General features: G+C 41.2%; 1 protein-coding gene across 4 annotated transcripts in view; it reads right to left on the reverse strand.

Annotated features, from left to right (window-relative positions):
- The window catches only part of LOC133636156 (protein Aster-A-like), a 65,612-nt gene that overhangs the window by 22,199 nt on the left and 24,643 nt on the right, over positions 1-18,770 (reverse strand). For 3 of the 4 annotated variants that reach the window (XM_062029882.1, XM_062029885.1, XM_062029883.1), the window contains 11 exons: positions 15,176-15,392; positions 10,499-10,519; positions 10,287-10,371; positions 10,059-10,162; positions 8,573-8,668; positions 8,315-8,395; positions 8,107-8,225; positions 5,079-5,367; positions 4,129-4,276; positions 3,890-4,036; positions 1,238-1,359 (listed from right to left, as the gene is read on the reverse strand). In XM_062029882.1, the coding sequence (XP_061885866.1) occupies positions 1,238-1,359; positions 3,890-4,036; positions 4,129-4,276; positions 5,079-5,367; positions 8,107-8,225; positions 8,315-8,395; positions 8,573-8,668; positions 10,059-10,162; positions 10,287-10,371; positions 10,499-10,519; positions 15,176-15,392 (1,429 nt within the window). Of the gene's footprint in view, positions 1-1,237; positions 1,360-3,889; positions 4,037-4,128; positions 4,277-5,078; positions 5,368-8,106; positions 8,226-8,314; positions 8,396-8,572; positions 8,669-10,058; positions 10,163-10,286; positions 10,372-10,498; positions 10,520-15,175; positions 15,393-17,870; positions 18,622-18,770 lie in introns of those variants that run through there. The other variant, XM_062029886.1, reaches the window with a different exon arrangement.

Genomic DNA, 18,770 nt, shown 5'->3' on the forward strand with positions numbered 1-18,770 from the left:
TATATATATATATATACACACATATATATATATATACACATATATACACACATATATATATATACACACATATATATATATATATACACATATATACACACACACACATATATATATATATATATATATATATATATATATATATATATATATATATATATATATATATATATATATATATATATATATATATATATATATATATATATATACATATGTCCACACACCTTAATGTACCTTAAGATTTTTTGTTAAAATAAAGCCAATAATGCAATTTTTTGTGGTCCCCTTTATTTAGAAAAGTATCGAAATTATTTTAGTACCGGTACCAAAATATTGGTATCGTTACATTACTAGTACACACACACACACACACACACACACACACACACACACACACACACACACACACACACACACACACACACACACACACACACACACACACACACACACACACACACACACACACACACACACACACACACACAAATACATACATAAAGTAAATTCCCAGAGTGTAAGACGCTATTTTTTTTTCTTACGCTTTGAATCCTGAGGCATACAAAACAGTGTGGCTAACTTAAGGATTTTTCTACCCTGATGGCCATAATGCATATAGTTTTTAAAAAAATGAGCAAAGACACTGAATAGGTGTGTTATTGTTTGTGGTATGGCGCCATCTTTTGGACGGCTTTGCTCACTGCAGGTGCTGCATTGCCCTTCTGCTTAGACTGAGCTTTCAACCCCGAAGTACAATTGCCGTTCTGTCTTCTAATCCTCTATGGTAGGAGTGTAACGGTTTTGTAGCTACTGTGGTATTTCAATTTCAAAGTCTTTACAGTAATGCCGTGACGCGTAACGGTATCAAACAAAAACTTGGTGTGTCGTTTTTTTCCTGCCGCCTTAGCTTTGCCAGGGTCTGAAAATAAACTACAGCTCCCAGAATTCTCTGCGCAGCGCAGAACGGCAAGGTGGGGGCGTGGAACGCCGTAGGCTGAAAGTGAAATGTGTTCATAGTCGAAGAATTGTTGTTTTCAGACATTTTTGTGTAATGTTGCTAACAAACAGACAAACAAATATTGATTACATGTCTATCACGATATATACTGATACTGTTTCATCGGCCCAGCCCTAGTTAAACTAACGTCTATTGCTATTAAAAGGCTGTAAGGCAACTGTAGCTTCACTTATGTTAATGAGGTGAATATAAGCAGCATCTCTGAAATGTACTCACCTGAGTCTCCACCACAGGCGCAGTCTTGGGGCCGAGGGGGTTGTTGAGGGCGATGGTGTAGCTGAGCACACGACTGGTGCTCCCGCTGCTGGCGTCCTGCTGCCACTTGCCCACCGTCAGTTCTGGAAGGGGTGGCGGAACACAAGCATTAACACAAGCATCATAACATAAAAAAGGGACAAAGAGTTTGTGTATGGAAAGGAGAAAGAGGGAATGCAGAGGGGATAAAAGTGGGTTATTCCATTCTCCATAAAAAATTAAACAAATGAGCGGCACACTCATTAGGGCCACACTGCGCGTGAGTCTAAATCAAACAATGGACGTCCAGCAACTTTTTGCCTCTAAGAAAACGAAGATGTTGATTGTTGGCCCTTCTGGACACCTGCCGTAACGTATTATTTTCGGGTCTAAAATTGCCTCTCCAAGTACCACCATACAGTAGCGTGGTATGCCCAAGTATTCATTAAAAATAAAGCAGAGGTTTTAAGTATATTTAATATTTTTGGCCACAGTTTGAACAGTAACACTGTGTTTGAATATCTAATTACCGTAACTACTATTCACAACTTTTTTTCTACGCTTTGAACCCTGCGGCTTATAAAACGGTGCGGCTAATTTATGGAATTTTTTCGGCAACGGCCATAATGTTTTGTGTTCAACAGTTTTTAAACACAAGCAGAGACACTGAAATGGTGTGTTACTGTTTGTGCTATGGCGCCATCTTTTGGATGAGTTCGGCCACTGCAGGAGTTGCCGGTTGAAAATGTACCTCCTGTTTTAATGCCTTGAACCGGAAGTAAAACTGTCCATAGCGTTTCTGACTTAAAGGATTCTTCGTGGATCACTCGAAGCAACATTTGTAAGTTTTGCAATACAACCAGGCCCTAACCAATCTGGCGCCCTGGGCAAGATTTTAGGTGGCACCCCCCCACATCGGCAGTGAAGTGTATATACTCACAAGAAACTGAATAGCTTGGTCTTTGACCTTTTTTTTACTTAAAGAAAGCAAATTAACAATCAGAATAGTTAACAAGATTAAAAAAAATATGAATAAATAAATGAATACAAAAAATAAAAAATGAATATCTAACAATCAATTTATTGTCATCATTACAGTGAAATGCTGAATAGCAGAATGCAAAGTAACAGTATAATATATTATATGAGAATGTTATGTTATGATTATCTTTAACCGAATCACAGCAGTGCTCAAATTAAAAAACAGCATTCCCTCTCATGTGATATTGCTTAATTAACATTAATGATGTGCACTTTAACAACTAGGCTTACAACTATACCTAATATATAAAGGTGTGGAAAAGTGACTATTACCTGCAGGGCAAACATTAGCTAACCAGAAGGCAATAACAATGTAAACAAAAAACACCTGCTTAAAAGATCTAATACAAATGTCTCTGAGGAATGTAAGGTGGGAGTATTGTAATTACCTAACGTTACATTATTATTTTCCATAACAATTTAGCCCCCTCCACAATATTAACCCGCCGTTAAAACAGAACTAGCTATTTATTGATTAGCAATTGCCGAATCATGTAACATTAGCTTAATGCTAAAAAGCCAGGTTACTATCACATTCTGTAACAGACAAATAATTTCATGTAGGCTAACGTTACCTACCTGCTACCTCTGTCTTTTTCTCGTTTCTCCACCTCTTCTTTTCTCTTTTTTCTTCCCTGGGCACCTGACAGTTTTGGCCGTTTTGACATCTTGTGTTGATTTTTTGATGTGGTGACGTCCAAAAAGAGTCATGATACAGGAAGGGAGGGGGCGCACCGTGCGGGGGGAGGGGCGTAATGTTGTAACAAATAATATTTCTATTAAATAGGCTTTACTTTGCATTTTAATTAACGTGGGATTATTTTTTGTATTTAGAAATAAGAGTACCAACTTTTTTTTTTTTCTCCAACATTTGTGGCACTGGCTTGGCGCCCCCTGATTGACGGCGCCCTTAGCATTTGCCTATACGGCCTATGCCACGGGCCGGCCCTGAATACAACCAAAACAGTTTATACTTACTAAGCCGTCCCATGTGTGATGTCTGTAGGAGGGTTTTTCGTGCTATCGTAGTGTGATGAAGCTAGCAGCTTTAGCTAAAATGCTAGCATGTTTACAAGTGTCTGTGCTTGTATTAACTTACAATGGCATTCTTTTTGTATTGTTTCAGTTACATCTCAGTAAATTTGGACCGGATTCCCGCCCCCTCACCCCTGATTGCAAGTCCCGAGCTGTATGTCATAACATGTACAGTATATGTGCTTTGCTATGGAGTTCTTTTCTCACCCCAGACTGGGCCCGCCTCAACAGGAGCCCAGTCTGAAATTGACTTTTTTTTCCCCTCATTCTCCCTCAGCGTCTACCCTTTGCTCACCTTTTACGGGGCGTCGTAGTGGAGTGTTCTGTAACCCTGTACAATGTGTGTCTAATCTTCAACGGGTTTGTGCTGAAAATGTAATTTCCATTGTACTTTTGCAATAACAACAAAGATCCATCCATCGATCCAATAATGTTAGCAATTACCTCAACCGTTGTGGCTCGGTTCCCGCTTGTTAGTGTACAACTTCCTCCAACCTCCATTGCTATAGTAGTCTCAAGAAGAAACCTGAGCTAGCTAGCGAGTGCACGAGTACGTACCCGTGAAGTGTCGCTGGGAGAAGAGGTGTCGGATGAAGTGTGTGTCGGCAGAGAAGAGCAGGTCGTGGAGCTTGTCCACACTCATCCGCACGGCAGTGTTGATGTTTAGCCGCCCGCTCAGGTTGGCGCAGAAGGACTCCACTTCACCTAAATGTGTCGGACAAGTTTGTGAGGAAGTTCCTTGGACTTGGCTGCTTATGCAATGACTCCAATGGACCGTGCGGTGTGCGTCGCCTTACTCTCTTCCTGTGTGTCGGACGAGTTGCTCGGGTCCGTGGGCAGGTCCTCATCGTTGGTGATGTCCAACGACGAGAGGTTTCTCAGGCTGGGCAAGGGCAGCATGTGACTGGCCGATTCAGACAGGCTGTCCCCGCCCTCCTCTAGGTTCTGATGCGGAGGCAAAAGAGTGGGTGACAAATCAGCCCATGGTCATGTGACCTTAAGAGGAGAGCGCACATAAACTTGAAGAGTGTCTGCTTTTAACGCCGCATGTACAGAACAAAGCTGATATTTAATATTTAGAATGAATTAAAAAATAAATACATCCGTCGTCATGTCTTTCAAAAAAAGTGCAGTTCCCCTTTAGGTGTGCATTTTTCTGCGTCTTTAGAGGAGTAAGTAGAGCTTCTCTCCAATGAGCGCACTTTCAGCTGTAAAAAAACCCAAAAGCTATTTTATTGTGAATGCACTGCAGGACTGTCTCTAAAATGCCCATAAAAAGTGGTAGATGTCTCTTGCATGTTTGAAAACATAGCAAAACGCCAGAGGTAAGAGCATAACATGAAAGTGCAGTAAAGGAGTGTCTCCAAGGTGACGCAAAATCATCAGGCGGTTTGCACCACTTTTCAATTGCACACGCAGTCTTAGTAAATCGCACGCAACACGCTCACTAATAGTACACACGTTTGTTTACCGCATGATGTTTGGATCTTGGAACTTTGGATCTTGAGGCTTCCAGGTTTGATCCCCGCTCCACCATCCGAGTTGCTGCCATTTTGGTCTTGGGCAAGACACTTGACCCACCTGCTGCCAGTGCCACCCACACTTGTTTAAATATAACTTAGATAATAGGTTTCACTATGTAAAGCGCTTTGAGTCACTAGAGAAAAGCGCTATATAAATATAATTAATTTCATCTTCGTAAATTGGCCCTTAAGATTCTTCATTGATGTCACAAAAAAACACTTACAAAGGAAGAAGAAGTGTTGGCAAGAGCAGCGGCAGACGGAAGTGAGCCATGGGAGCTGGGCGGGCTGGGATCCAGGGGGTCCGAGCTGAGCCTGCGTCCCGACGATGAGGGCACCTCAATGGGCAAGCAGGTAGCCGGGGACGGGGGAGAGGAGCTGACGGCGGTGGCAACCGAAGGAGAGCTGGCCTGACTGCAGGGCACCAAGGGTGGAGGCGAGCTGCCAGAGGAGGGTGCCGACACCGAGCTCAAGTCCAGAAGATCTGTGACGGACACAGACTCTTCTCCTGGCCTGAAAGGACGAAGAGGGGAGGCAAAAATGAAACACACACACACACACACCCCAAGAGTATCATTAGAAAATGATGCATTGACAAGAAAAAAAAAACACAGGTCGGTGTATTGCACCATGGTACATAGAAGCACTATTTCCACCACAAGCAGTACAGTTTTGGTGTGCAGTGGAGCCCAAATATACGCCAGTGACGTGCCGTCACTAGAGGCAGGGGAGGCACGGCCTCACCTGCCATCATGGAAAGAAAAAAAATGTAAAAAGAAAAAAAAATTAATTAAATTGTTATATGTATCCAGTGATTATACTAAAGTTATTTTCCATTTAACTTCACCAGTTTTAGATTATTTTTATTTTTATTTTCACATTTGCCGTTCAAATACTGAGAAGAGACGGTGCGGTAATCAGCAGCCAGTTGAGGCACGTCACTCAGTTGTGCCTCAACATGGATTGTGTGCAATGATTCGGCTAACTGCTGGCCTGCTGTGCAGTGAGACCGTATTGCTATATGAATTATATTATACATTTCCATAGTTTAGTTGGCTGAGGTATATAATGTACAGTGTATTTTGTCAACAACTGTATGTGTGTAAAGTATTTCTTGTGCTCAGCGATCATAAAACTGCTGCGAAGACGCACTGTGGGAGGCTCGCAGTAACCCCGCCTCCTGGTGCCAAGCAACTCCGCCGCAGAATGCACCGCCCGACGGGAGCGCCACATCAACCAAAGCCCACACCCAAACCCTCCACGTGCAAGACCGAATCCACCCAAAAAAAGTCACTTAACAAGAAGCCAAAAAGTGCAAAAACAACAATGCTCGCGCCGGAGGAGCTGCGAACGACCGCAGGGACACAACATTAGGTACACTTGCAGACTGCAGCACGGATTTCATATTTCATTCATTTACAACTCCTCCAACACGAACACCGCTGTTCCCGCACTTATAAGTAAAGGTAAGACCATAATAACGTTGTTTTTATTAAATGTGTTTTTTTGTGTGCTACAGTTTCTATGTGTAAAGTTAAAGTTAAGTTAAAGTACCAATGATTGTCACACACACACTAGGTGTGGTGAAATTTGTCCTCTGCATTTGACCCATCCCCTTGTTCACCCCCTGGGAGGTGAGGGGAGCAGTGGGCAGCAGCGGCGCCATGCCTGGGAATCATTTTTGGTGATTTAACCCCCAATTCCAACCCTTGATGCTGAGTGCCAAGCAGGGAAGAATGCTGGTATGAGCTTTTAAACATAACCCGTTAACTGCTGCCAATCAAATGGTGAATAAGATACTCTTTAGGGTTCATATGTTTGTAAATCTGACTCTGATGAAGTCCGTGCCTCACCAGTCATGAACCTCACCGCACGTCACTGATATACGCAGACTTATTTTCTCTACTTTGAATAGTAACTATCTCGTTTTTTTCATGGTAACCTGAATAGAAAGAGGGCGCTGTCTCACAAGTCAATTCACTCATCATTCTCCAGCAGGAAGATGCTTTGATTTGACATGATTTTGCAAAACGACACAATTTGTAAGTACAATAGTGTGCACTACGTGCCTTCAACTCTTTCTTAGTGTGTCAAACTCATTATAAAATGTGTTTCAATACCTGTATAGTATAGATGTTTAGAGCAGGAGTGTCCAAACTTGTTGTTTATCTATTTAAAAAAAAACAGTTGAAATAGCAGCAATGAAAACAAACAACAAAACGCAAAACCTAATTTCCTCAAAAAGAAAATGTGATGTTTAAAAAGCTGCACACTGTTATATGAACTATTGATTAACTTTTGGCAGTTTGAGCACCCTAATGGACTCAATGTGTAGAATTATATCTTTGATTAATTCTTAAAATGTTGGGTATTTAATAGTTTTTATGTTTAATCTTTTGATACCTTTCGCATTGGGGCCTTTCTGTCTGTGTGTGTTTAGATTTTTTTCCGGCATTGCAAATATATGCTGCTTTAAAACGTACCTGTACTTGAATTGATGTCGACAAAGTTTAGCCAGCTGACTTTGGCTAAAATGAAAGTTAAAGTTATTTTTCACACAACTTCGTCTCACTCTTGTTAGCTAGCTAGCGATGTAGAAGTTAACACTCTTACCAAGTCTGTGTCCGCATCTTCCCTCCAAATGTCCGACATGTTTCCGCTTTAAACGCTCACTTCCAGATGTACTGCCATAAAAACAAGGTCTGCTTTGCAAAATGAGCACGGTATTTATGTTTTTAATAAGAATAAGAGGAAATATCCTCACACTTTACATGTTATCACTGGTGATGTTTTTGTGAGTGACCCACTTCCGCCCGGAAAAACAGGAGTGAAGACGTCACCACTATTGTCGACAATGTCGACTAATTGTTGTAGCTCTAATTATGAATGTTACTGCATTACATATATACTTACAGCATGTATATAAAATGTTGATGGAGGCCTTTGGATGTTTTTTAGAGGGCTTTATAGGCGCAATAGGGCGACTCCAATTGACTCCATCGTTAGCTGACTTTTGCTACCGTTTATTTACGAGTTAGAATACATGAAGGATTGAGAATGATAGACGAAATTCCAGGAAAAGAAAAAATTAAAGCTTTCTATGGGGAAGTCCATTATTTGCAATTCCTCACAATTAGATTTTTTATGGTTGTCGAATAAAACCAAAATAATTGATCCGTACTCTTCTTGGAACTGTACCGCGTGGTGAAAACGTGGCTCTCCAAGTAGAAGTTTAGAGGACAGAGCACTCACAGTAGGCCGTTCATGTGTTCGGCCGTCGGGGAGACGTAGTCGTCATCTTCGCTGGTGAGGCCAAGCTCCGTGCCGTAACACTGGTGCACAATGTGCCACAACTCTTTGGGGGACAAGGACTGCACAGAGAGGACAAGCATAGAAAATACCGTTTTACTGCTACGCAGTAACATGTTGCACCGGCAGCTTTATAACGCGACCACCGTACCTTGTCCATCAGTGCGTTCTGCCACAGGCGGAAGATCATCATGAAGCTGCGATCCCGTGCTCCGAAAGACGTGAAGAAGTGCTGAGAGTTGAAATGGAACAGCAAGGGGATGACAGAAACGCTCAATTTTTGTTCAGTCAGTGGAGTCAGCCATTTAACACGGCATATATTAAGTAGAAGGTTGGCAAAGTTTGTGTGTGTGTGTGTGTGTGTGTATGCAAAGGCGACAAGGAAAAGTACAATGTGCTCCAGGCTGACCTTCTCATTGTCTGTGCTGATCTGGATGGCATTTGGGATGAGCTTGGCAGTCTTCTCCTTGGTCATAGAGGTAACGTCTTTCAGCAGGATGGTGATCTGCAAACACCAGCACAGACTTGCAGAGGACACGTCCACACAAAGGCGGAACATTTTCTTCATTAACCTCTTGGGCATTTATTTTAAGCCTTTTGCTCGGTTTTCTACTTCTCCGTCCAAAGTTTAAAGTGTGCTACTTATCGACTGACATGTTAGTCGTGCAGTGGATGGTGGCGTTACACATGAAACCCAAGTGTAATATGCAGGTGTAGCTCCACTGCAGTGTCTAGGTGCACCTCAATGAATGAGAAAACGCTGGAAAAGTTTATTGACTTCAGGAGATCAATTAAAGGCTCAGAAGGTTTTTGCAGTTCATTTGATGATTAGAACATGTAGTAGTAGTTGACAATGTAGCGTAAATTCCGAACTATAGGTCGCTATTTTTTTCCCTACGCTTTGAAGCCTGTGGCTTAGAAAACGGTGCAGCTAATTTATGAATGTTTCTACGCTGACGGACATAATGCAAAAAAACAACAACAAAGCAAATACACTGAATAGGTGTGTTATTGTTTGTGCTATGGCGCCATCCTTTGGGCGAGTTCCCTTACTGCAGGCGCTGCAGTGCCCTTCTGTTTAGACTGAGCTTTCAACCAAAAGTAGAAGTCCTCTTCCGTCTTCTACCCGTCTATGGCGTTCCCACTCGTATGGATTCTTCATTCATCACTCCAAGCAACGTTTGTAAGTTTTACAATATAACTAAAAAAATTCTTACTTACTGAACCGTCCCATGTGTGATGTCTGTAGGAGTGTTTTTATGCATATTTATATGTGCTATCGTAATGTAATCAAGCTAGTGTCGCTATCATTAGCTAATATGCTAACACGTTCACGAGTGTCTGTGTTAGTATTATTAACTTACAATGGCATTCTTTTTGTATTGTTTCAGATTCACAAATTATTCAGTGATTTCACCAAAACGTCACCGTGGAGTTATTGAGTCTGTTTAGCTGATTGGAGAGTTAGCTTCTGCAGCTAGTGGGTCCATGACGATGACTTCTGTTTTGTTTGATCAACCGTTTTACTGCTGGGTTACAGGCACCGTTTGGAAACAACTATGGTATATAAATAAAGATTTGAAGAATATTTATGTGTAAATAACTAAATTCACAATGTAAATAACTGCGATTCATAGTCCGTTGCGGCTAATATATGGAAAAATATTTTTTTCCTCCTAAAATTTAGTGGGTGCGGTTTATATACCGGTGCGCTCTATGGTCCGGAAAAAATGGTGTACATAACATGAAATACTGAATGAGTTTTTGCTATAAACGATATTCATCACTTGATTTCTTGTCTAAGTCTTACCAAAGTCCTGTATCTACAAACAAGGATTTCCCAAAACAGGACTAGATGTGACCCGGGTGACGGGAAGCATGCGCTAATTGCTTACAGTGGTTTCCCAGCGGAAGATGTTGCTGTAGAAACAAAGCCAGTTCTCGGACAGGTACAGGCGTCCTTGAAGCAGAATGTCCTTCTGGAGAGCGCACGAGTAATCTACGGGAAGAGGCAACATTAGCGGACTGACGGACACACGCAGAGGCTTTCATTCAGTCGGTCCAACAAGCCAAATCCTCCTCGAGCCAAAACGTGCGGCCTGACAGTCGCCCCTCACACTCACCCACAATGAGTCGCTCCGTGTCGGGAAGCTTTTTGAAGATTTTACGAAAGTCCTCGTTCCGCTGCTTGTAAGTGGGACTGAGAACCTGAGGATGAGAACTCATTTTATGCCCTTGTGGAGAACCGACAAACGGCAGTCGATAGAAGGTCAGAGAAATACTGATAAGTATATCTGTAAGGTAAACGTTTGAGAAAGAGTTTATGGATACTTACATTGTACCAGCTCTGCATTTTCTGTAACAACAGCAGCAGCAAAATTAATTACACGTGGATAAAACATTTGTACTTTAAAGGGAAACTGCACTTTTTGGGGAATTTTAGCCTATTGTTCACAAGAACACGCACATACACTCAGAAATATAAATCTATATACATATATATATACATACACATACAGTATATACATATACACACATATACATATACACACATCTACATACTGTATATATATATATACACACATATATACACACACACATATATACATTTATATGAATACATATATACATTTATATATACAGATATATACATACACACACACATATATATTTATATATATATATATATAAACATACATATATACAATATGTATGTACCGTAATTTCCGGACTATAAGCCGCTACTTTTTCCCCTCGTTCTGGTCCCTGCGGCTTATACAACGGTGCGGCTTATATACTGCCTGTTCTTCTCCGACACCGACTAAGAGGATTTCGGTGGTTTTAGTACGCAGGAGGAAGACGATGACACAATGATTAAAGACTGACTTTTCATATACCGGTAGGCTGGTTATTTTGATAACGTACATGCGAGCACTTTGTATTACTTTGCACCGTTGTATTATTTGTACTCTGCTTGAATGCTGTTCGCCATGTCAAAGATGTGAAAGTTTGATTGAATGATTGAAAGATTTATAGTTAATAAATGGGACGCTTTGCGTTCCCAAACAGTCATCTCTGTCCTGACAATCCCCTCCGTGGTAGCAGGAACCCCTATATACTATGGTAATTACACATCAAAACCCTGCGGCTTATAGTCGGGTGCGGCTTATATATGGAGCAATCTGTATTTTCCCCTAAATTTAGCTGGTGCGGCTTATAGTCAGGTGCGGCTTATAGTCCGGAAATTACGGTATGTGTATATATGTATATATACATACAGTATACACACACACACACACACAAATATATATACTGTATTTGTATGAATTGTAAGTCGTAAAATACGGCAAGTAAAAGGTGGCTAACAATGCAGTTAATGGGAGAGCTCCATTCCGCCCATAAAACCTACCAAAAAAACATCCAAAAATTGTCAACGATACTCGTGACCTGAATATTAACCAAGTATTTGCAATATTGTTGTTCTAAGCGCTAACGCAGAGGGATTACTCTTAGCGGCGCCGTGATCATAGAGAGCTAACTATCTTATGCTGCTATATTGACATATTGAACTGCTGCATTGCCTCTGAGTTGGTGAAAGTTAATTCTAGATTATAAATCATGCCTCTCACCTGGATAGTAGAAGGTTGTAGAGATAAACCTACAAGTTGGTCAACTTTGACATCCAACTAAGACGAGAAAGACATGAAAGGAGGCTTGTTTGCGGCACTTTTTTTTACCTTTGTGAAGATTATGATTAATTGTTTATCTAAACAGGAAGATACAAACATCCCATCAGTTATGGAACCAAAACACTGCCAGTAAGATTTGGTATTGAAGAAAAATGTATATTGTAGAATAAAAAATATTTTTAAAGTTTTGGCAACAAATAAATACAAACATTGAAAAAATACAATATTTTTGGCGGCTATTGTTTTTAACCATGACATGTTTTAGATGTCAATATTCATATTTTAATACTCTGTCATTGTGTCTTTTTGTTCACATTCGCTTCTCTTTTTTACGGTTTTGTTTTTCTTTTCTTTTTGCTTTCGCTTCTTTTTTTTTGCGGTACATGCCTGTTGGCGGGGCTTACAACAAGTTTGTCCAAAAGCAGTGTTACTAAACTTGTTTCGGTGCCAATACAACTTTTTCTGCAATGTCAATTAAATGTTTTCGATACCAAATCTTACTGGCAGTGTTTTGGCTCCAAATTCAGTCTGCATCCTAGTGAGAGCAGACTATGTACAGTAAGTGATTGTTTTATTATGTTTGTATATCTTGTTTAGCACTTAGCAATACTAATACATGATGCTTAGTGTTTCACTAAAGCTGCATCTGTTTAGCACACAGCTTCTAAAACTTGCAAGTAATCCTCCTTATATTCAGGATCAGAAATAGAAGTTTCTGGATCATTATTTGTCCCAAAGTAGTCTTTGTTGTGATTAGTAGTGTTGTTGTTGTTGAAGGGAAAGTGAACACTGTGATGCGTCTGTGAAATTAAAACGCTGTCATATGCTTAATATGATTAAAATACATAAATACTACATGTTATTATGAATGTTACTACATTATATATAAATTTAGAGCGTGTATATAAAACTTTTATGGAGGTTTTTTTAGAGCGCTTTATAGGCAGGATAGAGCAACTCCCCTTAAATCCATTGTTATCTGACTTTTACTAGCATTTATTTAAGATTTAGAATGCATAAAAAAGAAAAACATATGCGTTCTTGTCTTCAATAAGGATTGCTAATTTAATGACAACATTCTTTTAAAGTGCCGACTGCCGACTGATGGGATGTTCATATCTTCCCGTTTAGATGAAGAATTAATCATAATCTTCACAAAGGGTTAAAATAAATAAAGTGCTGCAAACGAGCGCCTTTTTATGTCTTTCTTGCCATCTCCGGGTCTAAGTTGGATGTCAAAGTTGACCAACTTGTGGGTTTATGTCCACAACCTTCTACTATCCAGGTGAGAGGCATGATTTATAATCTACAATAACCTTTCACCAACTCTGAGGCGATGCAGCAGCTCAATATGTCAATACAGCAGCATAAGCTAGTTAACGCTCTGTGATCACGTCGCAACTAAAAGTTGTTTGTCTGTGTTAGCGCTTATAATAACAATATCGTTAATACTTGGTTAATATTCAGGTCACGACAAGTGAATGGAGTATGGTTGGTGCTTTTTGGATGTTTTTTTAGAGGGTTTTATGTGCGGAATAGTGAACTCTAGGGCTGCAACTAACAACTAATTTGATAATCGATTAATCTGTCGATTATTACTTCGATTAATCGATTAATAATCGGATAAAAGAGACAAACTACATTTCTATCCTTTCCAGTATTTTATTGGAAAAAAAACCAGCATACTGGCACCAAACTTATTTTGATTATTGTTTCTCAGCTGTTTGTAAATGTTGCAGTTTATCAAAAAATAAAAAGAAGTAGCCTCTGCGCATGCGCATAGCATAGATTCAACGAATCGATGACTAAATTAATCGCCAACTATTTTTATAATCGATTTTAATCGATTAGTTGTTGCAGCCCTAGTGTATTCCCATTAGCTGCACTGTTATCCACCTCTTACTTGCCATATTTTACTACTTAGAATACATAAAAAAAACAAAAACATGTGTTCTTGTCTTACATAAGGATTGTGAATAATAGGCAACATTCTAAACACAAAGTGCAGATCCCCTATAAAATGTGTGTGCAACAGCAACGTAAGTTCCCTAACATGTAAATAGTACAAACGTGCGTAGATTTGTCAAAGGTTCTGGTGTATTTCACAGACATGTTTTGGGGTCAATGTTGTTTATGCTTCTTGAATGATTATTTTAACAAGCAGCTTTAAGTGCACTATGATGTACAGATGCATTTGTCTTCCATATGATACTACGGTCGTCGGACTGATCACCGGGGGAGCCGAGGCAGCGTACAGAAGGGAGGTAGCGGAACTGGTGGCCTGGTGTCAGGATAATAATCTCTCCTTGAACACAGACAAGACCAAGGAGATGATTATTGACCCACGGAGAAGGAGTGCACAGTACACACCTCTATACATAGGGGAGACAGAGGTGGACAGGGTGAAAACCTTTAAATTCCTCGGGACCCACATCAGCGAGGACCTCACCTGGGCTCAAAACACCCAACAAACAATAAAGAAAGCCCAGCAGCGATTGTACTTCCTAAAAAGGCTGAGAAAATTTGGCATGCCACCCAAAATTCACAGCAACTTCTATAGAAGTACGGTTGAGAGTGTCCTTACCAGCTCAATCACGGTCTGGTATGGAAACTGCGCTGCTAAGGACAGGAAGGCACTCCAGCGAGTGATTAAAACTGCTCAGTACATATCAGGAGCATCCTTCCCCTCACTACAGGACATGTACTCTACCAGGGCCACCAGGAGAGCACACAACATCATAAAGGACAGTACACACCCCCAGCACAGTCTCTTCAGCCTCCTACCATCAGGCAGACGATACAGTAGCCTGAAAGCCAGGACTATGAGACTGACAAACAGTTTTTACCCACAGGCCATCAGGCTTGTGAATGCTAGCTCCTCCAGCTACCCCCTCCCCCACCCCCCCTCTTTTACTTTTATTTTTTGAACAAAAGACAGCTACTTTGACCACCCCCAAACTGTGAACCATCCTTGTACACTTTTCACCTTTGATCACTAAAGACACTTTAAACTGCTGCTGTGACCCAATGTCACCTCCATATTTATACTGTTGACTGTGAATCAGAATGTGCATTAATGTTATGTTACTCACTGTGCCTTGTATATAGCTTATACTTTTATGTACACCTTATTTTAAACTGCTTAACTTTACATTTTTTATTTTTATTTTAGCTAAGTACCGTGTGACTTGTTGAAGGGTGGACTAGCAAAGTAAGATTTTCATTGTACAGCAAACTGTCTGTTTAACTGTGCATATGACAATAAACAATCTTGAATCTTGAATATGATGAGACAGCTGAAGACTTTCGGCAATGGCAGTTACCTTGGCATTGCTCCGGAAATGCCTGGAAGCGAGCGGGTAGGCGGACGTGAGGGAGGACGCAGATGGCACGGAGGGCAGGGGGCTGTCGGAGCCGCCACCTCCGCCGCCACTCTTCTCCCCGCCGCCCTCGCTCTCGCTGGCTCGGCCACCCCCCAATACCCGGCGCCGCAGGGAGGGTGAGCTGCCCGGAGTGCTGCGTGGAGAATTACTGGCGGTGCTGGAGACAAGATCAAAAAAAAAAAAGGCGTTATTTTTTCATACGCCTGAAGAGCAGACTATGAAGAGGAGGCTGCAGAGGCTTTATATTTGACATCAACAACAACACCCGCAGCAGAAAGCTTTGGTGAACTACTGCACGAGCAGAATGGAGTTAAGAGTTTTATCAGCTGGAACTCTTCTGACTGATAACGCCGCCAGACGTGTGAGATTATTTAACCCAGAGTCACTGCAAGGACTGTTTTATAACCACTACAAGGTCCTCTCTCTCACTCGCAAGCATTTATTATTTTGAAGCAACTACCACAAACCAAACCATTTCCTTAGTAAAACGTCATGTTTTGCCATTAACTCCTCTCTGATCTTTTGCAGCATGTGAACATCCATCCATCCATCCATTTTCTACCGCTTGTCCCTTTGGTCGCTGGAGCCTATCTTAGCTGCATTCGGGCGTTAGGCGGGGTACACCCTGGACAAGTCGCCACCTCATCGCAGGGCCAACACAGATAGACAACATTCACACACTAGCGCCAATTTAGTGTCGCCAATCAACTTATCCCCAGGTGCATGTCTTTAGAGGTGGGAGGAAGCCCACGCAGTCACGGGGAGAACATGCAAACTCCACAGAGAAAGATCCCGAGCCCGGGATTGAACTCAGGACTATGACATTGTCTGATAATTAAGCGATAAAAGCCACTGTTGGTTGGCGGACACCTCTGCACATTTATAGCCCAAATAGCAGCAAAATACTGTTTATATTTAGCTACTCGATAGGGCTGCACAATTAATCGTCATCAAATCGACATTGAGGTTTTTTTTTCTGTTGTCACTGGCATTTGAGTGACATTTTTCTGGCTCTGACATGTGGCTTTACGGTTGCTGCGGTCGCCACTATTAACACTAAGTCTCGGCGACGTACCGCTTCCATATATCTTCTTAATTTTTACATTTTGAGCTCTTTGTTTCTAGGGATTACCTTTTTGCAGAGCAGACTCTGATGTTAACAAATGAAACCATAATGTAATATAAAATGATGTCTGTAAATAAAACAAATAAATAAAAAGGCACCTGTTATGCAAAATCAACTTGTCTTACCCATTGATACCGGCCGTTGTGTATTTGGGGTCTTCATAAGCCCCAAAAATGTAAAATTACATTGTGGAGGCATTGCAGAAATATTTATAAAACAATTTTAGTGTCAATTTGTGACATCAGTGAAAATCCCCAAATATGGTAGAAATGTATCCAAAGTGCTTTACGCTATTTCACCGTTGTAGTCTGACATAGTCAATAAGCTCCTTCTTTTTCCCTATCCTCTTGTTGTGGGGCAGACTGGCTCTCACATGCACCCTTCGCTGTTGCCATTTCGAATCCAAAGTAGCGTACAGTTCTAACTCATATCTGTTATATCCATATGGAAGCGCTAAAGACTACAAAATGGCTGATTGGGAGAAGACGCATGTAAATAAGACCGTCCACAAAACAGCGCGTCCAGAAGAGACGGTCAGAAAGAGACAGAATGAGAGTCCATTTAATTTTTTTGTTTCTTTATTTATTTAGTATAACAACGTTATTAACCTTCCGATTGCAGTGCAATGGTAAACCATTCTACAGTACAGAGAAATTTGAATTTGTATCCCTTTAAATGGTTACATCATGAACAGTATAGTTTTTATCGGTTATTTATTCAGTTTAAGAGCATGATGCAGACAAAAGCTCTGAGTCTGTCTACATAAAGACAAATATTTTTGAAAGTAGATTATTGCATAATGTTCTAATGTGTGGGACCTTGAGACAAGAATATGTTGATTGACAGTCTAAAAGAACATGTTTTCCTTCACTCCTATTTTTGCACTTTTATGCATTAATATGTATAAAATCTAAACATTGCATATCTATTTGCAGTTTTGAAAAGAAAGATCGCATTTCTCAAAATCGTGCAGCCTCAAAATTCGGTATTAGCAAACAAAATGTTAATCAGGAGGCATTACTTTAGATACAGTATGCAAACACAGGGCTATGTAATGGGCTTAAAATCCATTAAACTGGAATCTGTGTCAGCTTTTGTCTCCCAACAGTATCGCTAAACTAAATCCACATGTTCCAAAAAATCACCATCATTATCGCCACGTTGTGACGTCAGACGTTGACGTCACTCGTCCCTGTAATGTCAACAGCAGCCGGCTAGCTAGCAATCAGGCTAATTTGGCTACAAGCAAATGATTATAAGGAGGATAACATAAGATAATACAATTTAAAAAAACAGAGCTGGGAGGAATCGATCGATTCGTTTCATTCTGGAACGGATGGATGATGGGTGTGCGGTGGGGGCGGGGGCGACGGTGACCGGATGACCGCTGATCGACCGGGAGTCCCTTGAACGCATCACGGTCGCCGTGTAGACAAAAATATCCCTTCGCTTCCCTTCTTGTGATAATAAGCGGGGGAAAAAATCGTAACGCATCTTTTTTCGACTTACTCGAACATGTCATGAGGCGTTCACGGTCCAGCCGAAAGAGCACGGAACGTCACAACCGCCGTCGGTCCCGTTGCTTGTGCAGCCGAGAGCGAGGCGGAGGGTGCATTCGCGTCCCCGTCTTTGTCCCCCCAGCGCCCCCTGCTCGGTGTGCCTCGGTGCTGAGATCCTCCAGAGGGGCCCGCGGTGATTAAAAAAGACGTTATTAGTTTGCCATCGTCGACGCCCCTGCGCCGCGGACAACTGCCGCCTGTGCGGGATGAGCCTCTGACGGGCTGCCGTCCACCCGTAATCCCCTCACATCACAGATGGAAGGGGAGGAGGTGCGGTATTATGTCCAGGAGGAGGGAGGATGGGGGGACTCTGATACACATTCTAGGAAGGGAATAAAACACTACAGTGTGGGGATACGTATTCAAGAGAAGTAGCCTGTAATTATACTTTATTTTTTACTAGACAACTTTTCTTTTATTATTAAGTAAACAAACAGTATGTTTAGTCTGCTGACGTATGCAGTAGCATATTGTGCCATTTATCATTCTATTATTTTGTCAATTTTTTTTTTTTTTTCTTTTTACTTTTATTGACATCCAGCATCAGACATTCCTATCCATTACATCATATTCACAATCATACATCATATATCTGTTGTCTGCCCTAAAAACATTTAGGGTGGACATGGACACTTCTCTGTTCAAAGTGCACAAAGCAAATGCATGCTTGGATGAGTTCGGTGTGGGAGAACCAGGCTGGGAACTTTAATGGACGCGAGCGAACACACAGCTGCAGACAATAGTTTCTTTCTAGTTCACTTCCTGTGGTTGTAATGGCAGCTGTCTCAATGTTTCCGTCAAGAGTGTGCGTCTGGGCACTGTAAGAAGTGAGGCCGCGTCAGGGAAACGC

Source organism: Entelurus aequoreus, linkage group LG20 (assembly GCF_033978785.1).
Source record: "Entelurus aequoreus isolate RoL-2023_Sb linkage group LG20, RoL_Eaeq_v1.1, whole genome shotgun sequence".
Lineage (NCBI taxonomy): Eukaryota > Metazoa > Chordata > Actinopteri > Syngnathiformes > Syngnathidae > Entelurus > Entelurus aequoreus.